Genomic DNA, 22,582 nt, shown 5'->3' with positions numbered 1-22,582 from the left:
TCTGTTAGATGCAACACAAACGTTTGGGACAGATTGGTTCGATTTAATGCAATCAGGGAGGGCGTCAGTATTTTCGGTCACAGACAGACCACGGCTTCGGGATACATATATATAGAAGTGGAGGCAATCAGTTTTAATTTTTCAATTTGAAATAATCAATAGTTTCAAAATATCTATATAAATTGCAATGACGTAAAACTTCACACAGGGTATTTTTTACACAAAAAATCACTCAAGGTGTGGTACCGTTCCGAGGAGATGGATGGCTGCACGTTAGACAGTCGCGAACGGTACACCTGAGAGGAGCACCAGACCATCACAGTGTATAAAATTCTGGGCGACTGTGACGGCGGGGCGATCACAGTGGCGGATTGTATACCTGATTACTCGTAGGAATTCAATGAATGAGGAAATTTTTAAACAAATACCGTTTTTCGGAAACTTTACAGTCAGCGAACTGTTAAATGATAATTTCCTTTATACGTGTGCTAGTCAAATTACCGTGTCAATTTTGCAGTACATTTTGAAAGAAATTCAACAGACTAGCGACAAAAGTATTTATTCATTTATTGGTCATGGACATGCAGATGGGGACAATTGGATTATCAATGACTATGCTAGTATTTCGTGAAATGTTGACCTTAGATGATCATTTGTACACTCAAGCAAAAGAAGTTGTTCGTTGCCTAAATGAAGAAAACAAAGAAAATGTTCAACGTATATTACTCCGTGATATGACCATCAACAACGCCGAATATTTTGTAAATTTCATTCGATCTACATTTTACGTTTCAGCTCTGAATTTTCGAATAATGGCCTTTAAACACCTTCCAAAGAAGATCCAACCATACAAACACCCTCTTATCAAAGTTCGGTTTGTCGACGTCTCTAGCCTAAAATAGTAGTGCTCTAACGTTATCAATACAAAAGAAACCGTTCGCACTTCGTTTATGGTTCGATTTAGCGATGAATGTTTCACTGTCCAAAATGTTGAATTTTTCAGTGCAACATGCTCTAAGGTGAAGTAAACACGCAATTTTTAACACCCTATGGAATTTTTTCGTTACACATTTTGCTGATTCTTAATGATCGTGTCTAAATCTATTATTTTGATTCAAATTTGGATGTGATGTAACCATTAGAATGTAGAATCACCAAAAATGAATGTTTGAATATGACCGGATTCGGAATACGACCGGACTTCTTGATTTTTCGTAAATCCAAAATGGCGGGACTGTGTGGAGTTTGGCGAAGATGACATACACACTCTGTGTGAACGAGGGTAACAGCACTTCTATGTGTATCATTCTTAAGCAGATGATTGATAACTTAGCTGTGTGTACGGCTACTAAGATGTTCGTTTGGACAAAATAAATCTAACAGCATGTTATGAACAGCAAAGAATGCTGTTGCACTCGAACACACAGCATTTGCATGCTATCTCCGCCGAACTCCGCAAAGTCTTGTCATCGACAAAACTACTCCGCAAATGAGTTGTATGGGAACTAAAAAGTATTTTTATACTTAAATATAAATTAAAAAATAATAAAAAAGTTAAAGAAGCTTGGGAGCGAGCAACCTTGTTCTTTTATATTTTCAATCGAAATGCTTCGAAAAATTCCATTTGTGTACTCGGAACAATGAAAGTTTAAACTTAAAGAAGAACGGATGCACAAATAATTGGTTGTGAATGCTCTACATAGGTTGCAAAATACGTTTCACTTCACATCAGGGAAAAAGAATCATTTCAGGTTGCTAAATTATTAATTGTATTTATTTAAATTATTGGACTATTCAGAGACTGAGCATCACACTTAAAGTAAAACTTGTCCGTACCATACAAAATAAGAGTCCAATCCTTCATTTCCATTCAGAGAGCTATCAAAATAATTTTTTCGATTTTTTGTTCAACATATTTATATTCTATTTATTTTCATTTATTTATGTATCAAAATTTAAAAAATAATGTCTTTTAGAGGCCAGGATCTCGTGTCACTATTCCATTATTAATTAAAATACATTTTTGTTCCATTCGACTACATTCACAAAAAGAGAGCGAAAAAAGTCAGTATTTATAAAAAATGTTATCTTTATTTTCTAAAAAAAATGATGTAATTTAAATATTGTTAATAAATGAAAAATATAGTTCATTGGAAACGTTAGTTTCTATGCATTTAATTGAACAAATCCATTGATAATGGAGAGTTGGTTAATTTTTTTCATGTTTTTCTTAAATTTTTTATCATATTTCACATTATTTGGCTCATCATCGCCGGTTGCTTTCAAAAATTTCTTAATAACCTTTGACTTCAGTGCATCAATGGGCAGTTTATTGTTGCTTTGATTTTTATTGAAAATGCGTAAAATATGTTTTTGCCAATCGAATGTTGATTCACCTTGTGCATCGGTGGTTGAATCGGCCAAACTAACTTCTGTGTCTGTCTTTGGTTTTTTGCTTGTCGTCACATCATTCGTGTCATTTGGATTTTTACGTTTTTTACCGGCATTCACTCCATTTGAAATGCCATTCGATTCAGATGACAGCGATTGAATTGATTGTGACAAACATTCCCACACTGCATTGCTATTGTTTTCATCCAATTCGAATTGTTTTTGCAAAAAATTGATGAATTTTTTCTTCTTCGGCGATTTGACATTCAACGGAATGTCTGTGGACTTTTGCAATTTTTTTAGCACTTTTTTTGTACTTTTTTCAATATCCGATTTAGCAAGTGCATGCAAAATTACCGATTCAATCGATACACTGCCTGTCACTTTTTCACTCTCGCTTGCACTTTCCTTTGTTTCATTTGTGGATTCGTCAATGTCTGCTACAGATGGTTCTGGTTGTGATGGTGATGTTGATGTCGCTGGTGCTGATTTCTTTTTGAATTCTTCTAAGCCATCTTCGATTATTGTCCAAATCTTCTCCGCTTGATTTGGACTATATCGCATACTGCTTTTTAAAAAATTAATAAATTTTGGTTTCTTTCGTGGCACATTCGATTGCGTGGCAATGCGTTCCAATACATTTTTTGTCGTTCGATCGAAATTTGGACGTTCGGCCAATTCTTGAATGCATTCCGTCCAAATTTCTTGCTTCTGAGCACCCTTATTCTTCTCCGGTTTTGCTACAAAACCTTTGGCCGAATACCGTTCAGCCTCAGTCAAACACTGAAAATAAATTCCGAATTTCGTTGATACATACAAAAACTTGCAAGAAATTATGTTCCTACCTTTGTATGGGCTACGTATTCTTTCTCTCTGAAGTCCTTTAAACAATCGACACATGTTAGGAAAATTGGCGCATTCCGACCTTAAAATTTTTAAAAAGTAAATATGAGTTGAAATCTTAAATACAATTGCATTTTTTACTTATTTCAAATTGAAAATAAAATGAATAAAACTTACATGATTTGAATGAGTAATGCTTTTCGACAGCAGCCTTTTTCAGCGATTCGCCACAATGGTTGCACGTAAAAAATACCATTTTTTTTGTATCAAGAAAGGAACGAGCAACGAATGAGTTGAAAAAAAAGTATGCGTCTACAATAATTTTCAATCGTCAAGTAAGTCAACCAGATAGTTTACAATATAATATAGTTAAGACACGTGCGACCACTGTCAAACGAAACCGTAAAATAGTCAACAGAGACATTAGACATAATGTGTCAGATGTGTTAAATCCCGGGGGTCGCACGATTAAATTCACATGCGATACCACTAGACAGTAGTGTTGACACCATACCAAAGCTGAAAATCTAACAAACATAAACGATTTGTCGCGATGTCATTAAATCAGTAGAACCAAAGTGTATTGTAAACGAAATTTGATAGATCGAATACAGGTCCAGCAAAAAGTAATCTCGTTTGCATAAAACAAAATAAGAGTAAAATCATAAATAAATTGACCATTAAATAGGTGACAAAATAATCATATAAATTCAAATAAAATGGCTTTAGTCTGTGCGAGTAAGTCACATTTTTCTCTTTATATTTATTTGTATTTTATTCGATTTTTTTTTCAAAAGTAAGGTTAGGTTTTGAGGTGAAAGCTTGTAATCGTTGCGGCTACATTCAATAACAAATCATAGAAATGCCTTTTTAATGCGAGCCTCATTTGCAAAAAAATGACCTATACAAAAATGAAAAAATTTAATGAATTTAATTTTTGTATTGTTTTATGTGGAATATTTCAGTTACAAATGAAGTGCCTGAACAGCCGGTCTTGTCACCAGTATCGGGCGCAATTTTCGAGCGACGCATCATTGAAAAATATTTACTGGAAAATGGATGCGATCCAATTACAGGCAAAGAACTCAAAGCTGAAGACTTGATTGAAGTTAAAGTACCGCCAATTGTGCGCCCAAAACCACCAAGTGCGACCAGTATTCCGGCCGCATTGAAAACAATGCAAGACGAATGGGACGCTTTAATGTTACACACATTTTCGCAACGCCAACAATTGCAAACCGCTCGTCAAGAATTAAGCCATGCACTATATCAACATGATGCCGCTTGTCGTGTCATTGCACGTTTGAACAAGGAGGTGGCAGCTGCACGTGAAGCATTGGCTACATTGAAACCACAAGCCGGCATTTCATCATCGGCCGCTGCTGGCGGACAACAGGCAATGGATGTTGATACAACATCATACACAACACAACCAGTCGAGCAAACTGGTATGACACCCGAAATCATTGAAAAATTACAAGAAAAAGCCACCATATTGACCGAAGAGCGTAGAAACCGTGGTCGTACATTGCCCAAAGATCTCGTTGTTCCCGAACAAATTAGAAACTTCAAAATTTTGGCATCGCATGCGGTAAGGAAACAAATCAATTGCCTAAAGTGACATGAAATAGCAAGTTATTATTTGAATTTTTTTTTTAAAATATCCTCAGGGTCTTCATTCAGCCAGTGCACCCGGCATTTTGGCACTTGATGTGTGCAGCTTCAATGACAACAAGATTTTGACTGGTGGAAATGACAAAAATGCAACCGTTTTCAATAAAGACACACAACAAATTGTTTCGGTGCTTAAAGGTCACACGAAAAAAGTTACCAAAGTCATTTATCATCCTGAAACTCGAGATGATGCAGAAACAGTCATCACCGCGTCACCAGATCAGACGATTCGTATTTGGAATGTTCCAACGTAAGTTTCATTCAAATCCCTTTTTTCTTCGATTCTTCAAATGATTGATTGAATCACATTGATCTTAACAGTTTAATTGATAAAATATTGTAAATATTGAATCTTTGTAGATCGCAAACGAAATTCCTATTAAGTTGTCATACTGGTCCGGTCACTGGTCTATCATTGCATCCAACCGGTGATTATTTGCTATCTACTTCGTCCGATAAACATTGGGCATTCTCTGATATTAAAACCGGCCGTTTGGTTACAAAGGTCATGGATATGAATGAAGTTGGTTTGACAGCAGCTCAATTCCATCCGGATGGTTTGATTTTTGGCACCGGCACCGATGATTCACAAGTCAAAATTTGGGACGTTAAAGAGCAGAGCAACGTTGCCAATTTCCCTGGTCATACTGGACCAATTTCGGCAATTTCATTCTCCGAAAATGGTTACTATTTGGCCACAGCCGCCGATGATGCTTGCGTTAAACTTTGGGATTTGCGTAAATTGAAAAACATTCGCACCATTCAATTGGATGATGGTTATGAAGTAAAAGATTTATGCTTCGATCACAGTGGTACTTATTTGGCTATCGCTGGCACAGACGTTAGGTATGATGTTACAGCTAAGCTGAATTTTGGTTTTCCTTTTGTTTTTATCATATTTCTAAAACATGCAATTTTCGCTTAATTTCAGAATTTACTTGTGCAAACAATGGCAAGAATTATGTGTTTTTAATGATCACACATCGTCGGCAACTGGCGTTCGATTTGGTGCGAATGCAGATTATTTGGCATCCACAAGTATGGATCGTACTGTTAAATTTTATGGTTTAGACAAAAAGTAATTTTTAAGTCAGTTCACAACACAACAAACACACACACACAAAATAAAAACGATGAAAAAATAAATATGATTTTAGATTTTAAAACTCTCAAAATACAAGAATACAATTGTGTTCTATTGCATACGTATATATGTTTCATTTAAGCGAAATAACGACCGATTTTATATTTGAAAATTCAATAAATCAACTACAAATATACACACCAAATGCAAAAAAAAATGAAAAAAAAAATATTCCAACATTTCCCGTTCGACAACAACATCTTGCAACCCTCTTTTAATTCATGTGAATGTTTATTATTGGTCATTTAATAAATAAAGACAACAAAAAAAAATTAAATAATGTAATTCCGAATGCGTTTTATTAAATTTGTTGAATGTATTTTACAATTTTTTAAATTAATCACTTTGGAAGTTTTCACGTGAATTGAATGGGTCAGAATAAAAATACACTTTTATAGACTCTGCGTACAAGGCGGATTTTTATTCGTGCCCCTTCAATTGAAATCGTAACAAAACAGGATAAAGTTTATAATTCTTGCCAACTTGAACATTGTTTAAATTTGCTTTTATGCGGTTACTACTTTTACGAGCGTTTCCTTTATCAAAGTGATTTGACTTTGTAAGCCACAAAAAAGTCAACCTCTATTTATATCATGCCTTTTAGGGCTCAATTTCAATGAAAACAATTAGTATGTGCAGTATGATGAAACATATTAGAGACGATGACATAGTAGGTCTTGATAAATTCATTTAAATTCCAAAGAATTCTTTACTCGTCGTATTCGGTAATCGATACAAAGCAATTGAGAATCGTTTTGATGGCATTCCGTTGTTCATTTGTGAGACTGGTATTTGTTGACAGTTTTTTCAAGTATAAATTCGCTTCAAGCAGCGATGCAGCTTTTTCCGGAACCATTCGATTTATGACACGAATCCAATTTTGTTTATTTGAATCAAATTGTTGTAATAAAATACATTCCAAATCAACAAGATCGTCAATGGTGGCCAATTTGATTAAATTTGATATTGTAATGCAGAGCTGTTGAAAAGAGCAATATTGAATATGAAAATGTGTAATTGTTTGGAAAATGAAAAATGAAAAAAACAAACCTGATCAAGTAGATTATCACGATGATTGTATTCATTGAAATCGGTTAATTGGTTTGCCTGATAGAGTGCCACTGATAAGGCACTGCATACACTCAAATAGAATCGGCCGTAATGAGCTCGTTTGGATGGAATGGCAAGTGCAGCCGCACCATTTATGCGAACTTTGAAATTCACACATTTCATAATGATGTCAGATAATGTTTGAAATATCAACTCCTAAAATTCAAACACAAACAAAAACAAACAAAAAAATGACAATGTCAGACTTTTGTGAAAATAACAAGTTCCATTAATGAATTTTACCTGCCAGCAAAATTGATTACTTTGCAAATCGAACATAACAGAATTTCTCATGAAATTGCCGATCGCATAGCATGCATTCCATTTAACTTTCATATTTGAATTGGTTCCGTTTAATTTGGCCTGATCGCATAATTTCTTGATGGCATCCATACAAACTGTTTGCCATTTCTCCATTGCAATCTGTTTCGATTTGATTAAACGCAATAGATTGCCCAGTATTCGAGCGGCATTTGTTCGTACTTTATCATTGTCATTGCAAACTGGTGCGGTATTCTCAAATAGACGCCACAATAAATGCTCGGAAATTGGATCAGTGCTCGGATCCGATCTATTTTGTCAAAAAAAAGAAGAAGAAAAATGGCATTAAGAAAATAAAGAAGCTATGGCTGTAAGGAAAGTTTTCATTTGTGATAATTACATGTTCACGACTAACACATCAGTTATATTGGCAAGTGCCCATGATGCCTTTATTCGTGCCGGTAGACTGTCGTCTTGCATTAGATTGATAATGGCTTCGGCTGTGTTTTGGATATAGCAAATGTCTGAAATATGTTACCAAAAGGTGTTGGTTATTAATATGAATCATGAGACATCATTGTTTATTTTTCATCATTCTTTTTTTTAATTTACCTTCTTTTAATGATGGAAACAATACGAAAATGGCAAGCGCCCGTACAGCCGATGCACGCACAATTGCTTCTTCATCGCTCAACGATATACCAGACAATAATGAGATTATATGCATTTGTTTTGGCCTCTGGAAAAATAACATATCCATTACAACATATGTTGTCAAAGTTTAAAAAAAATATGCGCTCATAAAATGGAATATACCTCCAATCGTTCATACACATGAACACCAATATCAGAATATGCATTACAGAAAATCGATTTGGTTGTCGAATTTTGCGTTCGATCTTGTAGTTGTTCGGTTAAAATTGGTAATATTTTCGACCAAAATTCTAGAGCCATTTCGACATCATGTTCAAATTCAACATGTTTCTTATTATTTTGCGATAACAGATGCGCACTTATCGAATGCACCACAACATCTATACATCTAGCGGCCCGAATTTGAACCGTTGAAATGTCATCTTGTAATGTAGTTTCAAGGGCTTCAGCAATTAATAACAAATGTGGCTTGATCCATATATAATGCGGCGCCATCATTAGAATAATTTGTAAACTTTGATGACGCACCTGCACCGATGTTGCTGAATGATTCGGTTTCTAATGAATAAAATACATTTTTTTTGTTCAAATCAATGAAATCCATGAAATGAAAAAAATCGAATCCGACTTACAATATAGGAACTGACGGTAACACCTAAATTTTCCAGCGCAATTTGAAGTAACCATGAAATTTTGGTGGCCGGCTCAATTTTATGAACTTCATCAATTTCATCATCGTCTTCATATTCCGATTCGACTAGATTTTCATCGGCATCAATTCTGTAAAGTCAATGTTTCAAAGAAAATGAGCCCATCATCGATTTGCCTTGTTGAAGTCAAAATAATTCGGTAAATAAATCGGAAAAGATCTAACTTACACTTCATCTTCACCAAAATCATGTACGCGACAATCGCTTTTCGCGTCTAAACGTGACACACCAACACAGTCCGATATTTCGTTGGTAATTTCGGGTCGTGCAATTAAAAATTCCATGACAATAAGCGATGCCACTTTAATCGTTGGATCTTTGTGATGAACCAAACGCCGTATGAGCGCAATGAATTTTCGAATGAGGCCGGATGGTTTTTGTAATTTTTGAAATGAAGTGGCCTGCACTAGCGTTGCCAAACATCTTAGGATTTGTATTAAAACGGGTAACGAACTTTCGTTGCAAAGGGCTTGTGTTAAAGTAATGTAAAGAACACGAATTCGATTTCCCAACGAGATTGAAAATGGCATGAAATTGGTTGGTGGTGTGTCGGTTGTTTCGGCTTGAACGAGAAACGGTTTGGTGCCATACAAAATGATTGACGTTGCTTGCAGAGCGGTAATACGACAACGTTGATTCGAATCGCGAAGTACGCAATTCAGCAATGCCAGCGTACAAGGTGTTAATGCTTCGGTTGGGAATAAACAATGCCAATAGCCAAAAAATATCTTTCTTTCAACATTCTGAAAAAGAAATGCGCATTAAGCTACCCTTTGTTCCACAAAATAAAATTACACTTACTTTTGCGACGATAGCAATCAATGAAATGGCGGCCAATCGAAGTTTTGCCTCTTTTTCTCGATTACTGTTGCCGGTTCGTGTTGTCTCTGGATCAGATGCATCCGAATCGCTGGTGGTGAAATTGCCAATTTCAAATTTTTCACTTGGATTATCGAACAGATTGGAATGTGCGTATGAATCGTTTAATTCATCATTGGTCATTTCGCCAGTCTTGCCATTTGCTTCATTTGATTTGACCGACTTGCGATTTTTATACTGTGGTGTTTGTCGTGGTTTGCGACTCTTAATCAATTTTCCGCCTTTTTTCGCATTCGCTGCAACATTATGAGTGTCTTGTATGGTTTGTTGTGATGATTGTATTCGTTGTGGCGGTTGATAGGTAAAATCTGGTAAACCAAATTGCATATTCGATACACAAGCACCCAAAATATCGCCAATATATTCGGTGCACCATTCACGATTTGAAAATCCAATGAATCGACACGAACTTAATGTGGCCCGCATTAAATTGCAGTAGATTCGTTCGGAAATGTCGGCCAAACGAACCGAATAAATTAAATGTAATAGGGCTTTTGTAATGGTTGATTCAAGATGCTCTGACATTTCCGGCAATTTATCATAAAATGATAAAATTGTTTCAAGACAAAATACGGCCGATGACTGAATTTCAATCACTGAGTAGCCATCATAGTGGCATGATGTTGATTTCGTAATTGCTTCTTCGGGATCCACAATTAAATTGATCAATAACTTCGTTGACTCGACTAGTTCATTTGATTCGTCGCCAATTGATATGCTGTCATTTTTAAAGTGATTTTTAATAAGTGACTGCATCAATCGCAATGCATCACAAATACCAACGAATTTATGATGTTTTATAAAATCAATCGCATAACAAAGTGCATTTCGAAATACATTTATTGAAATATTCGTTGGATTTTTATCCAATAATTGCACAATTAATCGACCACATTTTATAATAATTGTATCTTCAACCAATGGCAGGCTTATTAACACTCGTACAATATCTTCTGTACGCTGAAATTATGAATGAAAGAACAAAAAATGAAAATTTTCTTTGATTTGATCGAACAGATGTTGTGACTTACCTTAAATATGTCTAATGCTTGCACATATTTAAATTCCACCGAATTTAAATCATTCAAAATGGAATTTAATTTATCACGATGTCGACTCAGATCGGACGATGCATTTTCACAAATGTTTATTAAATTATCAATTGATCGTAATAAAATATCACTAGAAATTTGCGGCTGCAAAGGATTCATATTTGTTGGAATTCACACAGCCAAACACAAAAAAAAACGATTGTTGATTCATTCATTCATTTTTGACATAACATGCGATATATTTTGACATTTCGTTCATGCAGTCAATGAATGACGTCATTTGAACGCGTGAGAGTGAAAAGACCGTTGCTTATGAAAATATGATATTCTCTTTTCAAATCTCTGTTTCTACTTTTCAAAAAATAAAAAAAAATGCGAAAAAATTGCACAATTTTTATTCTTGAAAATGATTTTTAGTTTTTTCGTGCGATTTCACCGAAGTCCAATGATAATGATCAATATAAACTATTTAATGATGTTTTAATTGAATGTGAAATGGAAAATATAGAGATAGAAAATGCAGTAAATTTTTTTGCTTCACAATTGTACCTGTAAAATACCTTTTATTAATAGCATACCGTCTAAAACGACATAATGCCAATGTCTTGGATTGGCCATAACGGATAATAAATAGATTTTTGTTATTGTTGGTTGTTATGACTGAAAAATAAAATGCGTGCACTTGAAAATGCATTAACAAATTAGAAATATTTTCTACCTAAATATTGTTTTTATTTTTAGCCGAATCTGCCGAAAATGTTCGACCGAAAATATTTACTCAATCATTAATGCATTTTGAACGAACTAATGATCTGATAATCATTTTGCTAGATATTTTAGTAGGGATTTCATTTCAAAAGATGGTTTTTTGATGTATATAAATACGGAAATGTGCAAATAAGAAATCATTCATTCAAGTGCATTCGTTCCACGTGCCATTGAATTCAGTTCAGCTCTTCGTTGTGATTTAAAACAGTGTTATCAAAGAAAATTCTGAAAAAATGCGTTTCCCATTGAAAGTTGTTTTATCGGCTGTTTTGGCCAAAAATATCGTTGCCGAATTAGTCCCTTCATCGGCACAACAAAAATTTTCAAACGAAGTGGATTTCAAATATCCACAAGATTTTCAGAAACAACAACTCGAACGACAACAAGCTTTCGAACAACAACAAGCTTACCAAGAACAAGACTTTCAACAGCAACAACAAAATTTTGATCAACAACAAGCTTACCAGCAACAACAAGATTTCGACCAACAAGAAGAAGGCTTCGAGCAACAACCAGAACAAGATCCAACATTGGGTCAACAAGTAAGTGTGCTTCTGAAATTAACTTGAATGCTTTCAATTTCACAGAAAACTTCATTTTGTTTATAAATATTGTGTCTAAAAAAAAAATTAAGCGAGCGCCAAATATGGATAAATTTCATTGACTATAAAGTGGCTGCTGCAAAATTTCCTTCGATAAAGTCTATTTTTCATGTATAGTTCAACTAACATTCGATTCAATTTTAGGAATTTCAACAACGTTCATACGATCCAGTAAGTGTCCCAGACTACGTTCAAAATATGGCAAAAAATGCTGGACAAGATTTAATTAATAATCAATCAGCCGAAGATGTGTCATTTGATCCATACAGTGGTCAATCAAGCCAGTATGAAGCTGCATATGGTCCATCTGCTTACAATCAAGGTGGTTTTTACCTTCCAAATGCTTTTAATTCACCTGGTTCATACAATATACAAACTGGTTATCATGGATATTTGGTGCCATTTCCACCAAAAGAACCAGTTGATGAGCCAAAAGCTACTCCGTTCAGTTCATTTACGTCACTTTCGCGCAGCGTACCGGACATGATGCGTCAGGCGGGCACAACTTTGGCTAGAGCAATTAGTTATCTATTCAGTTGGTTCGGTTTCACCGTATTCGGTGGTGCTGCTACGACAGCCATTTGCACCTTTACACCATTGTGTTCAATTACATTCCCGCTAGTCAAAAGTGTTGGATATGGGGCAATCAAAAGTCTTGGATTGGAAGACGCAATGACAGATTCATGGGTAAATTTGATGAAAGGTACCATAAAATATACCGGAATCGAGAAAAAATTGTTGAAATCAATGTCAACAGAAGAAAAATCAACAGTCGATCAAAGTGGCAAGTCAGCACCCGAACCAAGCACTAAATCAATGCTCGATAAAAATGATAAACCAAAACAATTTGAAAAAACTAAATTAAAAGAAGTAGAAACTGTTAAAGCAGATAGTGTTTCAGATACTACTAGAATTGCTGATACGGAAACCACGAATAATGCTACCGATGACAAAAAGTTCGAACCATCACCATCGCAGAAAAGTGACGAGAAATCCGTCACCAAGTAAACTATTACATCGTGAACATACAAGCAGCTACTCTTCACAACATTTTTAATATTCTTAAGTTTCCTTTTTTTTTTTAAATTAAATTCGTATTTCATATCTATTTATTTACCATAACATAATTATCATTTGATTTTGATTTCTTTTTTACATATTTATTTATTTATTTCTTCTTCTATGATACCACAAAATGTCCAACATTGGATTTTTTCCCTTACAAAAATTGAAATAAAGATTCTAAACCAATAATTTCCCTTTTTTTAAACTTTTTCTTTCGCTAAGTCCATGCTCGCTGCAGAATTTTTCATTAATTTTCTCATTTCTCTTAATTGTTTTAACTCTTCGCGATGAGATCGCTTTTGATGTGTAAGTCGAGATGTTCGTAGTGTAAATATTTTCGTACAAAATTGACAAGGATATACATTATGTCTGGTGTGTCCTTCTTCATGTTTCTGAAAACAAAAGCAATACAAACTTTGTGAACGACAAAGTCCATTTTATGGAATTTTGTAAAGATGACTCTTACTTTCAATTCGGAGCCGACTGGAAATGATTTATCACAATAGCTGCATTTATGATTTCGTTCACGATGATATTTTCGAATGTGCGATAAAAGGGCAATTTTATTGGGAAGTTCCATGTGACATTGTTCACATTTTTGGATGCCACTCGTATGAATTTGTTCATGATAATAAATGCCACTTTTTGTCATCAGCCATTCACCACAGTGTTCACATTGTTTTCGTTGTGCCAATCGTTCTGTTTTGTCGCTATGAGATAGCATGTGCTTATCAAAATTTGCCTTTACACTGAATGATTTTCCACAAATTTCACACGTTGATATTGCTTTCTTCTCACGGTGCACCGAATAAAAGTGATTTTTTAGCAATGCCGCCAATTGAAATCTATTGGAGAAATATCGATAAAACATAAAAAAGGATATAGTATCAAAGTCCAGAAATGCTGAAGATGGGCTCGACTCATGAGCAAACGATATATGAATGATAATCATCGAATATTTCTCAGAATTTATGTCCATTCTTATTTATAGTCTTTGGAAACTCTAAATTTATGCAAATTAAATATACCGTTTATGGCAAATTTCACATTCAAATTTGGGCTCCGTATTTGTGTGTGTTGTGAATAAGTGTCGTGTTATCGTCTCTTTATCGCGGAATGTTTTGCCACAAATATCGCAAGTAAATGGCCGTTCAATGACTCGCCGATGTCTACCTAGGATAAATCACATAGAAAATTACGAAAATAATGTTTATTTCAAATGCTTGAAATGGAAGTCTGATATCTACCTTTGTGTTGTTTTAATCGCATACCACTCGAGAAAGATTTATTGCAAAAATCACATCTTCCAATTGCAACAATGAAAACAATTAAAACAAGGTTAACAACGAAATCTTTTTTAAAATGATAATACGTGATGAATTGAAAGAAGAAGAAAAAATTTACTTGAAATTAGATGGATTCAAGTGGGAGAGTATATGATCCGTTACAATCCACAACTCTCTTAATTTAATATTACAGCATTTGATGTATCCTTTTTTTTCGTTGTGAAACTCTTTATAATGACGGCGTGCATCGTGAAATGTAATGAAAATCGTTTCACAAAGATCGCATGACATGTCAAAATTTTCGGCAATAAATTTTTTATGTTGATCGTCTTCAGTTTTCTTCTTGCTTTCGGTATGCCAATGTAAATGTCGCTTTATTCCAACTTTCGAAGCGAATTTCTTTTTACAAATATCACAAATAAACCACTCTTTTTCGGTTCGTAGAGTATGATGCGATTTTATATGGCCTTTGAGTCCATGCGGTGCGGTATACACTTTTCCACATTCGTTACATCTAAATAAATCAATACCCGATTATTTATCAGAGAGAAAAAAAACTGGTCGCATTTTGTCGAACTCACTTGTACTTATTTGGATTGAGATGCCTTTGTATATGTTTTATAACTTCACAGCGGAACCATAGTTTATTATTACAGCATTTGATGTATCCTCTAGGATTACCATGTGCGTAATTATAATGATTTCGGGCATCGCTTAATGTATCGAAAACATGTGAGCATAAATCACATGTCATATCAAATCGATGCTTATGTTCATAGAATAAATTTTTGAATTCAATTCGTCGATTCTTTGCTCTCATGCGTCGACTTATTGGTTTATTTGCTTGTTCCGTGTCTACAGAAAAGTGTGACAAAAAAAAAAGAGTTTCGTTGTTTATGTTTTGAAACGTACTTCATTTTGATACGTACCTGAAGATGTTTCAATACAATTCGATTGACCATCTCTAGTGTCATTCGTCGCAACGTCTCGATCACTTAATTCGTGCACTTCTTCAAAATCGTTTCGAGGATCAAGTACGTCGGCATATTCTTTGGATTATGAAAAAAGGAAAGACATTTTGTTACAAAAGAACTCATAAGATCGAAACCTAATGTAGGAACTCTTCATTTCATGAAGATACCGAATGATACCTAGATTCGATTCCGATTTGATTTCATTAACATCAATTGGAAGATCATCTTCAAAGTCACGTCCCAAATTTTCATGCCACATCCCAATCGTGTCAACTTCAACTTTAATCATTGGATTAAGAAATTTTTCCTGCACGGCTTTTGACTTTTGGTACAGTTCATGGAAGGATTCCGTTGTCTGCCAGCATAGATTACATACAAAATTCGGTAAAGAATCTGCTTCGCTTACTTCGCATTTAAAATGCTCGCCAATAATTTCGCTCATTTTCAGCTGAATGCCGACATCACTGAATATATTCATGTGACGGTCAGTGTCAGTTGAAAAGCACAAACGACACGGATAACTGTCTGACATTCTGAATTTTTTCTCGTCAATTCGTAAGGCGATAATAGTTTTTTCTTTCTTTTATTTTGATTACTAAACAACAAAAAATAACTATTCATTTAAAGATGTCTCACAAAAAACATGCAAAAAATGTTTTTTTTTTATTTTTGTTTGTATTTGACAATAGTTTAAGTGTCATTGCTCTAACATGGTGTTACCCGATGCGCATCGATTATTTTCATTCACTTGGATAGAATTGACGACAAAATATTCATTTTAAAATGGACTTTTGTTTCATTCATAAAAAATGGAATGTTTACGACCAAGTTAATAAAAAAAATGTTCAAATGAAGATTGTTTTTGATTTTTAATCACTTTCAATTTATAAATTTACTTAATTTTAATCTAGAATTATTTTTGTTCTTTAGTGAGAATCCATGCCCAATTTTTCAATTTTTTCCATTTCTTTAATCTGTTTCCATTCTTCGGCATGATTTCGCTTTGTGTGTGTTTGTCTGGAAGAAATAACGGAAAATACTTTGGAGCAAAATCGACATGGATACGTATTATGCCGTGTATGACTTTCTTCGTGTTTCTAAAGAAAAACCAAACAAACATTTTAAATATTAAATTTCATATGGAAAATCCATTCAATGAAAATCATTCAATGGGGGGAAAATATTGAAAAATAGAAAAATCACCTTCAATGCTGAGCCGATGGCGAATGTCTTATTACAGTATCCACACTTGAATTTGTGTTCTCGATGATATTGTCGAATGTGTCCGAGCAATGCAACTCGATTGGAAAATTCCATTTGACATTGATCACATTTTTGAATGCCGCTCGTGTGTTTTTGATGATGATAGAAAATGCCACTTTTGGTCAAAAGCCATTCACCACAATATTCACACTGTTTTCGTTCAATCAATCGTTCCGATTTATCTGTATGCTTATTCAGCATATGTTTATCGAGATGGAATTTTACGTGAAAAGCCTTGCCACATATATCACACACGAAAATAACTTTTTTCTCACGATGAACCGAATAAAAGTGATTTTTCAGCAATTGAGGCAATCGAAATCTAAAATTAAATCGAATAAAAATCATGTTTTCCATTAAACATTTTAAAATTATGCATAATGCAGCTTACTTCTTATGGCAAATATTGCATTCATGTGTTGGTTCGACGTCAACATGGTTCGTAAACATGTGACGTAACATGGCATCTTTATCTCGTACACATTTTCCGCAATAATCGCATACAAAATTCTTGTTCAAAGTCAATCTATGGCGACGCTTATGTTGCACCAATATCACACGTGTCGTGAACGTTTTGTCACATTGATCACAACTATAAGAAAAATTCAAGCAAACATTGATTTTATGCGACCCCTTTTGGCTGAAGAAGTTGTAGACAAATAAAAAAGAAACAGTTTCATTACCTAAAAGATGTTGGATCCAAGTGTGATCTGAAACAGACCAGAGATTTCAAATATTTAGTTAAAGAAAAAATTGAATGGAACAGATTTGTAGGCACACACACTTGATATGATCAGATACAATCCACAATTCTCTTAATTTCACATTACAGCACTTGAGGTAGCCTTTTTCCTCGTTATGAAACATTTTATAATGACGACGGGCATCATGGAATCCAGTGAATATTGTATCACAATGATCACATTTCATGTCAAAATTTTCGTCAATAAATTTCGCATGATTTACATCCATTTCAGGTCGTTCTTTGTGTTTTTTCATATGATTTGCCAGCCCAGTTGGTGTTGTAAACGATTTCAAACAAATATTACATGATAAAGTTTTTTCTCTGGGGCTCACTGCTTCCTTGTGTCTGGCAATATGTTTAGCCAGTTGACGATCGCACAAAAGTACTTTATCGCATTGTGAACATTTGTATTTGTTCGGGTCTAAAAAAAAATGCCAAATTATTTTTTTGGTCTGAAATTATTTGATACAATCGTATTATTACCCAAATGACGTTGAAAATGTTTCAACACCGTTGATGGATACACAAGTCGTTGATTACAACATTTTATGTAGCCGTATTGTCTTTTATGCACCTTAACGTAATGATTTTTAGCCTCGTACAATGTTTTGAATATAGTTGGACATAAATCACATGACATATCGAACAAATGCTTATTTTCGGCAAACAGTTTTTCAAATTTTCCTTTGACTACTTTTGTTTTCTCCTTTTTTCGTGTTGGCTTATCTTTGGCTAAGTAAATAATTAAGTCGTTCAAGTTTTAAAATCCAAATAAAATATACATGCTTAGCATAGATACTAACGTTTAACTGTTTTTTGTCGTTTCCGTGATTTTTCCTTCGTTGGTTCTTTTATGTCTTCAAAACTGGGTTCAACATTGTCATCTTCGCTGCTACTCTCATCGCTGCTATTCTCATCCGAATCGGTATTTTCATCAAAATCCATAACTGGATCATTGGCATTCGAATCCGATTCATCGTTCGCATTCGTTGTCAAATCATGTATATCGTGTTCTAATTCTGAAGAAAAATGTATGAGACTTCGCTTGAGATTTTATTGAATTTTATTGAAATTTAATTCCGCCATACGAAAAGTGTTGACTCGTAGGCGGTGTTATATTTCAATGAAATTCGAGTAGAAGTCTAACACTCATTCTCAACTTACCTGAATTCGGTTCGACTTTAATTGGCTCAATGTCTATGTTTGGCTCTTCCATATACTGAATTACCTTGGTGCTTGCCCATAGTTCGACGAAATCTGCTTCAATTTTAATCGGTGGATTCGTTAATAACTTTTCATGCACAACTTTTGACTTTTGATATAATTCATGAAACGCTTCCGTTATCCGCCAACACATTTCGCACACGAAATTCGGCAATGAATCACTGGAACGAATCTTTTCGTTTTTTGAAAAAAGATTTATAATTTATGTAGTACATCGGATATGGTATATTATGATTCTTGAATTTATTTACCTCGCACTTGAAATGTTCGGCAATTATTTCGCTTATGTTTTTCTCAATTCCAGTGACACCAAATATATCCAAGTGATTGCCATTGTTCTCGGCTAAACATAAACGACATGAACTAAGCGTCGACATTATGCGTTTTATTTAGCTTTTCGATAATAATCGAGTTTAAAAATTTATTGTGAATAAAAGTAATAGGAATTCATTTCAAGTCAATCACAAAGCATAGCAACAATATTGAGAATTTGCTTAGTTGTGACAGTATAAATGTCATTTTTCTGCTTGGAGGGTTGTCAGATGTGTTTTTTTCGTTTATTTTTCGTTCAATTTTACAGAAACGATACAAGAACATTTACTAACTTAACATATATAATCAATTGAAAAGAAAATCCATTGTTTTATTTCAATACTTTTTGTTTTATTGCTTCTGGGTGATTTCTTCGTGTGTGCGTTTGTCTGGAACTTTGAATCTGAAACGTTTTCGGACAAAATTTGCATTGATAAATTTTATGCCGTGTATGAGACTCTTCGTGTGTCTGTAATAAATGAATGAAATCAAAGATAAATTGTCCATCAAAATGTCTAGATTTTTCCCAACTAACCTTCATTTTTGAAGCATTTGCAAACGATTTTCCGCAATAGCTACATTTAAATTTGTGTTCACGATGATGTTGTCGAATATGACCGAGTAGAACAATTCGATTTGGAAATTCCATTTGACAGTGATTACATTTTTGGATACCAGTCGTGTGTTTTTGATGATGATAAAAGACGTTACTTTTGCTCAGAAGCCAATCACCACAATATTCACATTGTTTTCGTTCAATTAGTCGTTCTGATTTATCTGTATGTTTATGTAGCATATGTTTATCTAAATGGAATTTCACATAAAAGTCTTTTCCGCAAATTTCACAACAAAAATTCGGTTTTCTCTCTCGGTGCACCGAATATTTATGATATTTCAACATTGAGGCCAGATGATATCTAAATAGCGTTTTATGAAAGATTCACATGAAAATTGAATTAAATAATTGAAGAAAAAAAATACGTACTTTTTGGGACAAACATCGCACTCATATTCTGGCTCTGAAGTAACATGATTCGAAAATAAATGTCGTGTAATCGCATGTTTATCGATACAACTTTTTCCACAGAAATGACATATGTACCTGAAATGTTGATGGAACAAACATTTTCAATCAATCCAAGAGTCAAATTTAAAAATAATATGCGAAAATTCACCTTTTTTCTATAGACATCCTATGACGGCGCTTGTGTCGGGTCAACCGTACTCCAGTTTGAAATGTTTTACCACATGTATCACATCTGAAAAAATACATTCATTTAAGAGACTTAAGACATTATGATTTGGATTGAGTTTTTCTCACTTCAGACAGTCCGGATCCAAGTGTGATAGCACGTGCTCCCGAACCCGGCATAATTCCCTTAATTTTATATTACAGCATTTAATATAGCCTTTGTCGTCGTTATGTAATTCCTTGTAATGACGACGTGCATCATAAAATCCATTAAATACTGTCTCGCAATGATCACATTTCATGTCGAAATTTTCCGCTATGAATTTCACCATTTGGCTGTCTTCAGCTTCATTTCGTTCTGTGTGTCCTTTCATATGATGTTTTAGGCCAACCTCTGAGGTGAACAATTTCTTACAAATGCTACACGATATTGTTTTCTCATTGGGCATCGTGTGATTTCTCATATGTTTTGCGAATTGAGTTTCAGATAAAATTACTTTGCCGCATTGTGAACATCTGAAATATTCGAAAAAAAGTTGAACATTTACGAAATTACTATTTTCCATATATACGAAAAACACTAACTTATACTTCTCAGGTTCAACGTGACGTTCTAAATGTTTCACCACATGACATTGATAGATAAGCCGTTGGCCACAACATTTTATATATCCGCGTGAATTCTTATGCTCTTTTGCATAATGTTCTTGAGCTTCGAAAAGTGTTTCAAATATAGTTGGACATAAATCGCATGACATATCCAACAATTGCTTATGTTCGGCAAACAATTTCTCAAACTTGGCTTGGACTTCCTTCTTTCGAGCTCTTTTTCGCTTTGGCTTATCGGTAGCTTAAAATCAATTTAATTTTGTCATTTTTTCAAGCATACATCTTCAAATGCGTGATTTTAACTAGTGATTGGAAATTTGCTGGATATATCCGCTAAGCTAATTTCAATTACTTACTATCAGTTGGTTTTTTCTTCGTTTGATGTTTGATATCTTCAAAACCAGATGCCTCGACTTCACTATCTTCGCTACTAATCTTCTCACTGCTATTCTCATCATTAGTATTTTCATCAAAAATTGGATCATTGCCATTTGAATCGGATTCATCATTCGGGTTTGTCGTCAAATCATTTGCATTGTGTTCTATTTCTGGGGAATAGGTCATTTTCCAATAATATTGTAAGCAAATTTTCGGTAAAATATTTATTATATTCACCCGAATTCGCCTCGACTTTTACAGGCCAAAATGCCAGTTGTTCTTCCATATAATCATCGTCTTTATGACCTGAACATGGCTCATGGATATCGGGTTCGAGTTTAATCGGTCGATTGAATAGATTTTCTTGTGCTTTTTTTGACCTTTGATACAATTCATGAAATGTTTCCGTTATCTGCCAACACGATTGACACACAAAATTCGGTAGCGAATCTAACACGTTGACCTGATTTTAAGAGAAATAACCATTTATGATTCATGTCCATCAATCTTGGTTGGTTATTGAAAATTATCAAAATGAAATAAGAAACATTTGGTATGTGAGTATGATTCGTGGATTTTGTTTACCTCGCATTTGAAATGTTCGGCAATAATATCGCACATTTTCATTTCCATTCCATTGACACTGAATAAATCCAGGTGATTGCCATTGTTTATGCTCAAACACAACCGACACGAATTGGTAATCGACATTCTGAACTTTTTTTAGCTCATTGAAACGAATCGAATTTATTTTCTATTTTGGATACAATCCGTAAAAATACAATTGAAACCAACTACAAGCAATATTGTTGATAATTTGCTTCGTTTTGACAGCATAAATGTCATTCGCCTTCTCGAAGGGTTGTCAGATGTATTTGTTTATTTTTTTCGTTAAATTATGTTCGAGTAATATTAACGAGTTTTGGAGCAAAGAAACATGAAACTTTTATAATTTTAAATTATAACTACTATTTTTCCTCCAAGAAGTCTGATACAAATCAATTGAAACAATTGGACATTTTCACGTGGTCTGAACAACATATGTATTTTTAATTGTTTTAAATCCTGACCCTAGGAACCCTCGTCATCATCTATTGGCAAGCATCGTACGATGTTAAATAATTGATAATGTGACCTTTCGGATCTCATTTTATGTCTTTTGTACGAGAAAACGTGACGATATCCAGCATGGACGGTGAAGGCCAAATATGGAAACAACCTATTTATTACACGCGTGGATGTGTTCAAAAGCAATTTTTGAATTGGTTGATAGCATCTTCTGTTCGAATGATTGAAAATTCAAAATTTTCTTGATATTTAGTATTTTACTAAATCCGATTGAAATACTTTTCCAGGATACTTACTAAGATCGCCTTCGAATTACTGAAAGAATAAGTCTCCTTTTTAACATTAACTTCTATACTAGTAATGGTCGTTGAGAAAAAT

The 22,582-nt window shown here is 34.2% G+C and overlaps 6 protein-coding genes across 7 annotated transcripts; 2 read left to right on the top strand and 4 right to left on the bottom strand.

Moving 5' to 3' along the window:
• Positions 1-2,071: 2,071 nt before the first annotated feature.
• LOC116341246 (cell growth-regulating nucleolar protein) lies at positions 2,072-3,621 on the bottom strand. Its single transcript, XM_031768196.1, has 3 exons — positions 3,412-3,621; positions 3,237-3,316; positions 2,072-3,174 (listed from the first exon to the last, which is right to left on the bottom strand). Exons 1-3 carry the CDS (start codon positions 3,488-3,490, stop codon positions 2,167-2,169), a joined length of 1,167 nt encoding a protein of 388 aa, XP_031624056.1. The 5' UTR covers positions 3,491-3,621; the 3' UTR covers positions 2,072-2,166.
• Positions 3,622-3,776: 155 nt separating this feature from the next.
• On the top strand, positions 3,777-6,197 carry LOC116341237 (pre-mRNA-processing factor 19). The gene is made up of 5 exons (XM_031768185.1): positions 3,777-3,972; positions 4,200-4,825; positions 4,905-5,158; positions 5,269-5,754; positions 5,840-6,197. The coding sequence occupies exons 1-5, from the start codon at positions 3,954-3,956 to the stop codon at positions 5,988-5,990; spliced, it is 1,536 nt and encodes a 511-aa protein (XP_031624045.1). The 5' UTR covers positions 3,777-3,953; the 3' UTR covers positions 5,991-6,197.
• Positions 6,198-6,324: 127 nt separating this feature from the next.
• LOC116341229 (HEAT repeat-containing protein 6) lies at positions 6,325-10,889 on the bottom strand. Its single transcript, XM_031768173.1, has 10 exons — positions 10,698-10,889; positions 9,589-10,626; positions 8,956-9,530; positions 8,710-8,857; positions 8,240-8,635; positions 8,036-8,162; positions 7,824-7,947; positions 7,406-7,733; positions 7,103-7,318; positions 6,325-7,031 (listed from the first exon to the last, which is right to left on the bottom strand). The coding sequence occupies exons 1-10, from the start codon at positions 10,875-10,877 to the stop codon at positions 6,762-6,764; spliced, it is 3,402 nt and encodes a 1,133-aa protein (XP_031624033.1). The 5' UTR covers positions 10,878-10,889; the 3' UTR covers positions 6,325-6,761.
• Positions 10,890-11,641: 752 nt separating this feature from the next.
• On the top strand, positions 11,642-13,226 carry LOC116343555. The gene is made up of 2 exons (XM_031771687.1): positions 11,642-12,028; positions 12,233-13,226. Exons 1-2 carry the CDS (start codon positions 11,720-11,722, stop codon positions 13,094-13,096), a joined length of 1,173 nt encoding a protein of 390 aa, XP_031627547.1. The 5' UTR covers positions 11,642-11,719; the 3' UTR covers positions 13,097-13,226.
• On the bottom strand, positions 13,227-19,143 carry LOC116348197 (zinc finger protein 91-like). The gene is made up of 17 exons (XM_031779114.1): positions 18,897-19,143; positions 18,586-18,817; positions 18,225-18,440; positions 17,905-18,153; positions 17,461-17,842; positions 17,360-17,386; positions 17,068-17,268; positions 16,617-16,998; positions 16,343-16,510; positions 15,591-15,993; positions 15,369-15,488; positions 15,021-15,294; positions 14,558-14,953; positions 14,401-14,456; positions 14,182-14,326; positions 13,620-13,998; positions 13,227-13,545 (listed from the first exon to the last, which is right to left on the bottom strand). The coding sequence occupies exons 1-17, from the start codon at positions 19,020-19,022 to the stop codon at positions 13,354-13,356; spliced, it is 3,948 nt and encodes a 1,315-aa protein (XP_031634974.1). The 5' UTR covers positions 19,023-19,143; the 3' UTR covers positions 13,227-13,353.
• A 37-nt stretch (positions 19,144-19,180) lies between these two features.
• LOC116343544 (zinc finger protein 883-like) lies at positions 19,181-21,958 on the bottom strand. Of its 2 annotated transcripts, none has more exons than XM_031771666.1 (9): positions 21,722-21,958; positions 21,374-21,599; positions 21,115-21,306; positions 20,735-20,999; positions 20,279-20,665; positions 20,133-20,216; positions 19,943-20,059; positions 19,493-19,874; positions 19,181-19,426 (listed from the first exon to the last, which is right to left on the bottom strand). In XM_031771666.1, the coding sequence occupies exons 1-9, from the start codon at positions 21,845-21,847 to the stop codon at positions 19,289-19,291; spliced, it is 1,917 nt and encodes a 638-aa protein (XP_031627526.1). In that variant the 5' UTR covers positions 21,848-21,958; the 3' UTR covers positions 19,181-19,288. The 2 variants fall into 2 exon arrangements, with proteins under 2 accessions (XP_031627526.1, XP_031627535.1); XM_031771675.1 differs by having other exon boundaries at positions 21,115-21,300.
• Positions 21,959-22,582: the final 624 nt, after the last annotated feature.

This window comes from Contarinia nasturtii, unplaced genomic scaffold (assembly GCF_009176525.2).
Source record: "Contarinia nasturtii isolate CC-2019 unplaced genomic scaffold, AAFC_CNas_1.1 Cnas_scaffold_129, whole genome shotgun sequence".
NCBI classification, from domain to species: Eukaryota; Metazoa; Arthropoda; class Insecta; order Diptera; family Cecidomyiidae; genus Contarinia; species Contarinia nasturtii.
Note: the sequence above shows the minus strand (reverse complement) of the source record. Positions and strands in the feature narration are given on the sequence as shown.

Bases quoted from the DNA above. Each gene is read 5' to 3' on its own strand.
- LOC116341246 (XM_031768196.1), bottom strand. From the start codon at position 3,490: ATGGTATTTTTTACGTGCAACCATTGTGGCGAATCGCTGAAAAAGGCT. The intron at 3,317-3,411 runs GTAAGTTTTATT...AAAAATTTTAAG, and splicing joins GCATTACTCATTCAAATCAT to GTCGGAATGCGCCAATTTTC. The intron at 3,175-3,236 runs GTAGGAACATAA...ATTTATTTTCAG, and splicing joins AATACGTAGCCCATACAAAG to TGTTTGACTGAGGCTGAACG.
- LOC116341237 (XM_031768185.1), top strand. The intron at 4,826-4,904 runs GTAAGGAAACAA...AAATATCCTCAG, and splicing joins AAATTTTGGCATCGCATGCG to GGTCTTCATTCAGCCAGTGC. The intron at 5,159-5,268 runs GTAAGTTTCATT...GAATCTTTGTAG, and splicing joins CGTATTTGGAATGTTCCAAC to ATCGCAAACGAAATTCCTAT.
- LOC116341229 (XM_031768173.1), bottom strand. From the start codon at position 10,877: ATGAATCCTTTGCAGCCGCAAATTTCTAGTGATATTTTATTACGATCA. The intron at 8,858-8,955 runs GTAAGTTAGATC...TTGACTTTACAG, and splicing joins GATTTTGGTGAAGATGAAGT to AATTGATGCCGATGAAAATC. The intron at 8,636-8,709 runs GTAAGTCGGATT...TTTATTCATTAG, and splicing joins TTACCGTCAGTTCCTATATT to AAACCGAATCATTCAGCAAC.
- LOC116343555 (XM_031771687.1), top strand. From the start codon at position 11,720: ATGCGTTTCCCATTGAAAGTTGTTTTATCGGCTGTTTTGGCCAAAAAT. The intron at 12,029-12,232 runs GTAAGTGTGCTT...ATTCAATTTTAG, and splicing joins ATCCAACATTGGGTCAACAA to GAATTTCAACAACGTTCATA.
- LOC116348197 (XM_031779114.1), bottom strand. From the start codon at position 19,022: ATGTCGACGCTTAGTTCATGTCGTTTATGTTTAGCCGAGAACAATGGC. The intron at 16,999-17,067 runs GTAAGCTGCATT...ATTTAATTTTAG, and splicing joins TGCAATATTTGCCATAAGAA to ATTTCGATTGCCTCAATTGC. The intron at 13,999-14,181 runs GTATATTTAATT...TTTCTCCAATAG, and splicing joins TGTGAAATTTGCCATAAACG to ATTTCAATTGGCGGCATTGC.
- LOC116343544 (XM_031771666.1), bottom strand. From the start codon at position 21,847: ATGTCGATTACCAATTCGTGTCGGTTGTGTTTGAGCATAAACAATGGC. The intron at 20,217-20,278 runs GTGAGAAAAACT...GTATTTTTTCAG, and splicing joins TTGGATCCGGACTGTCTGAA to ATGTGATACATGTGGTAAAA. The intron at 19,427-19,492 runs GTTAGTTGGGAA...CATTTATTACAG, and splicing joins CAAATGCTTCAAAAATGAAG to ACACACGAAGAGTCTCATAC.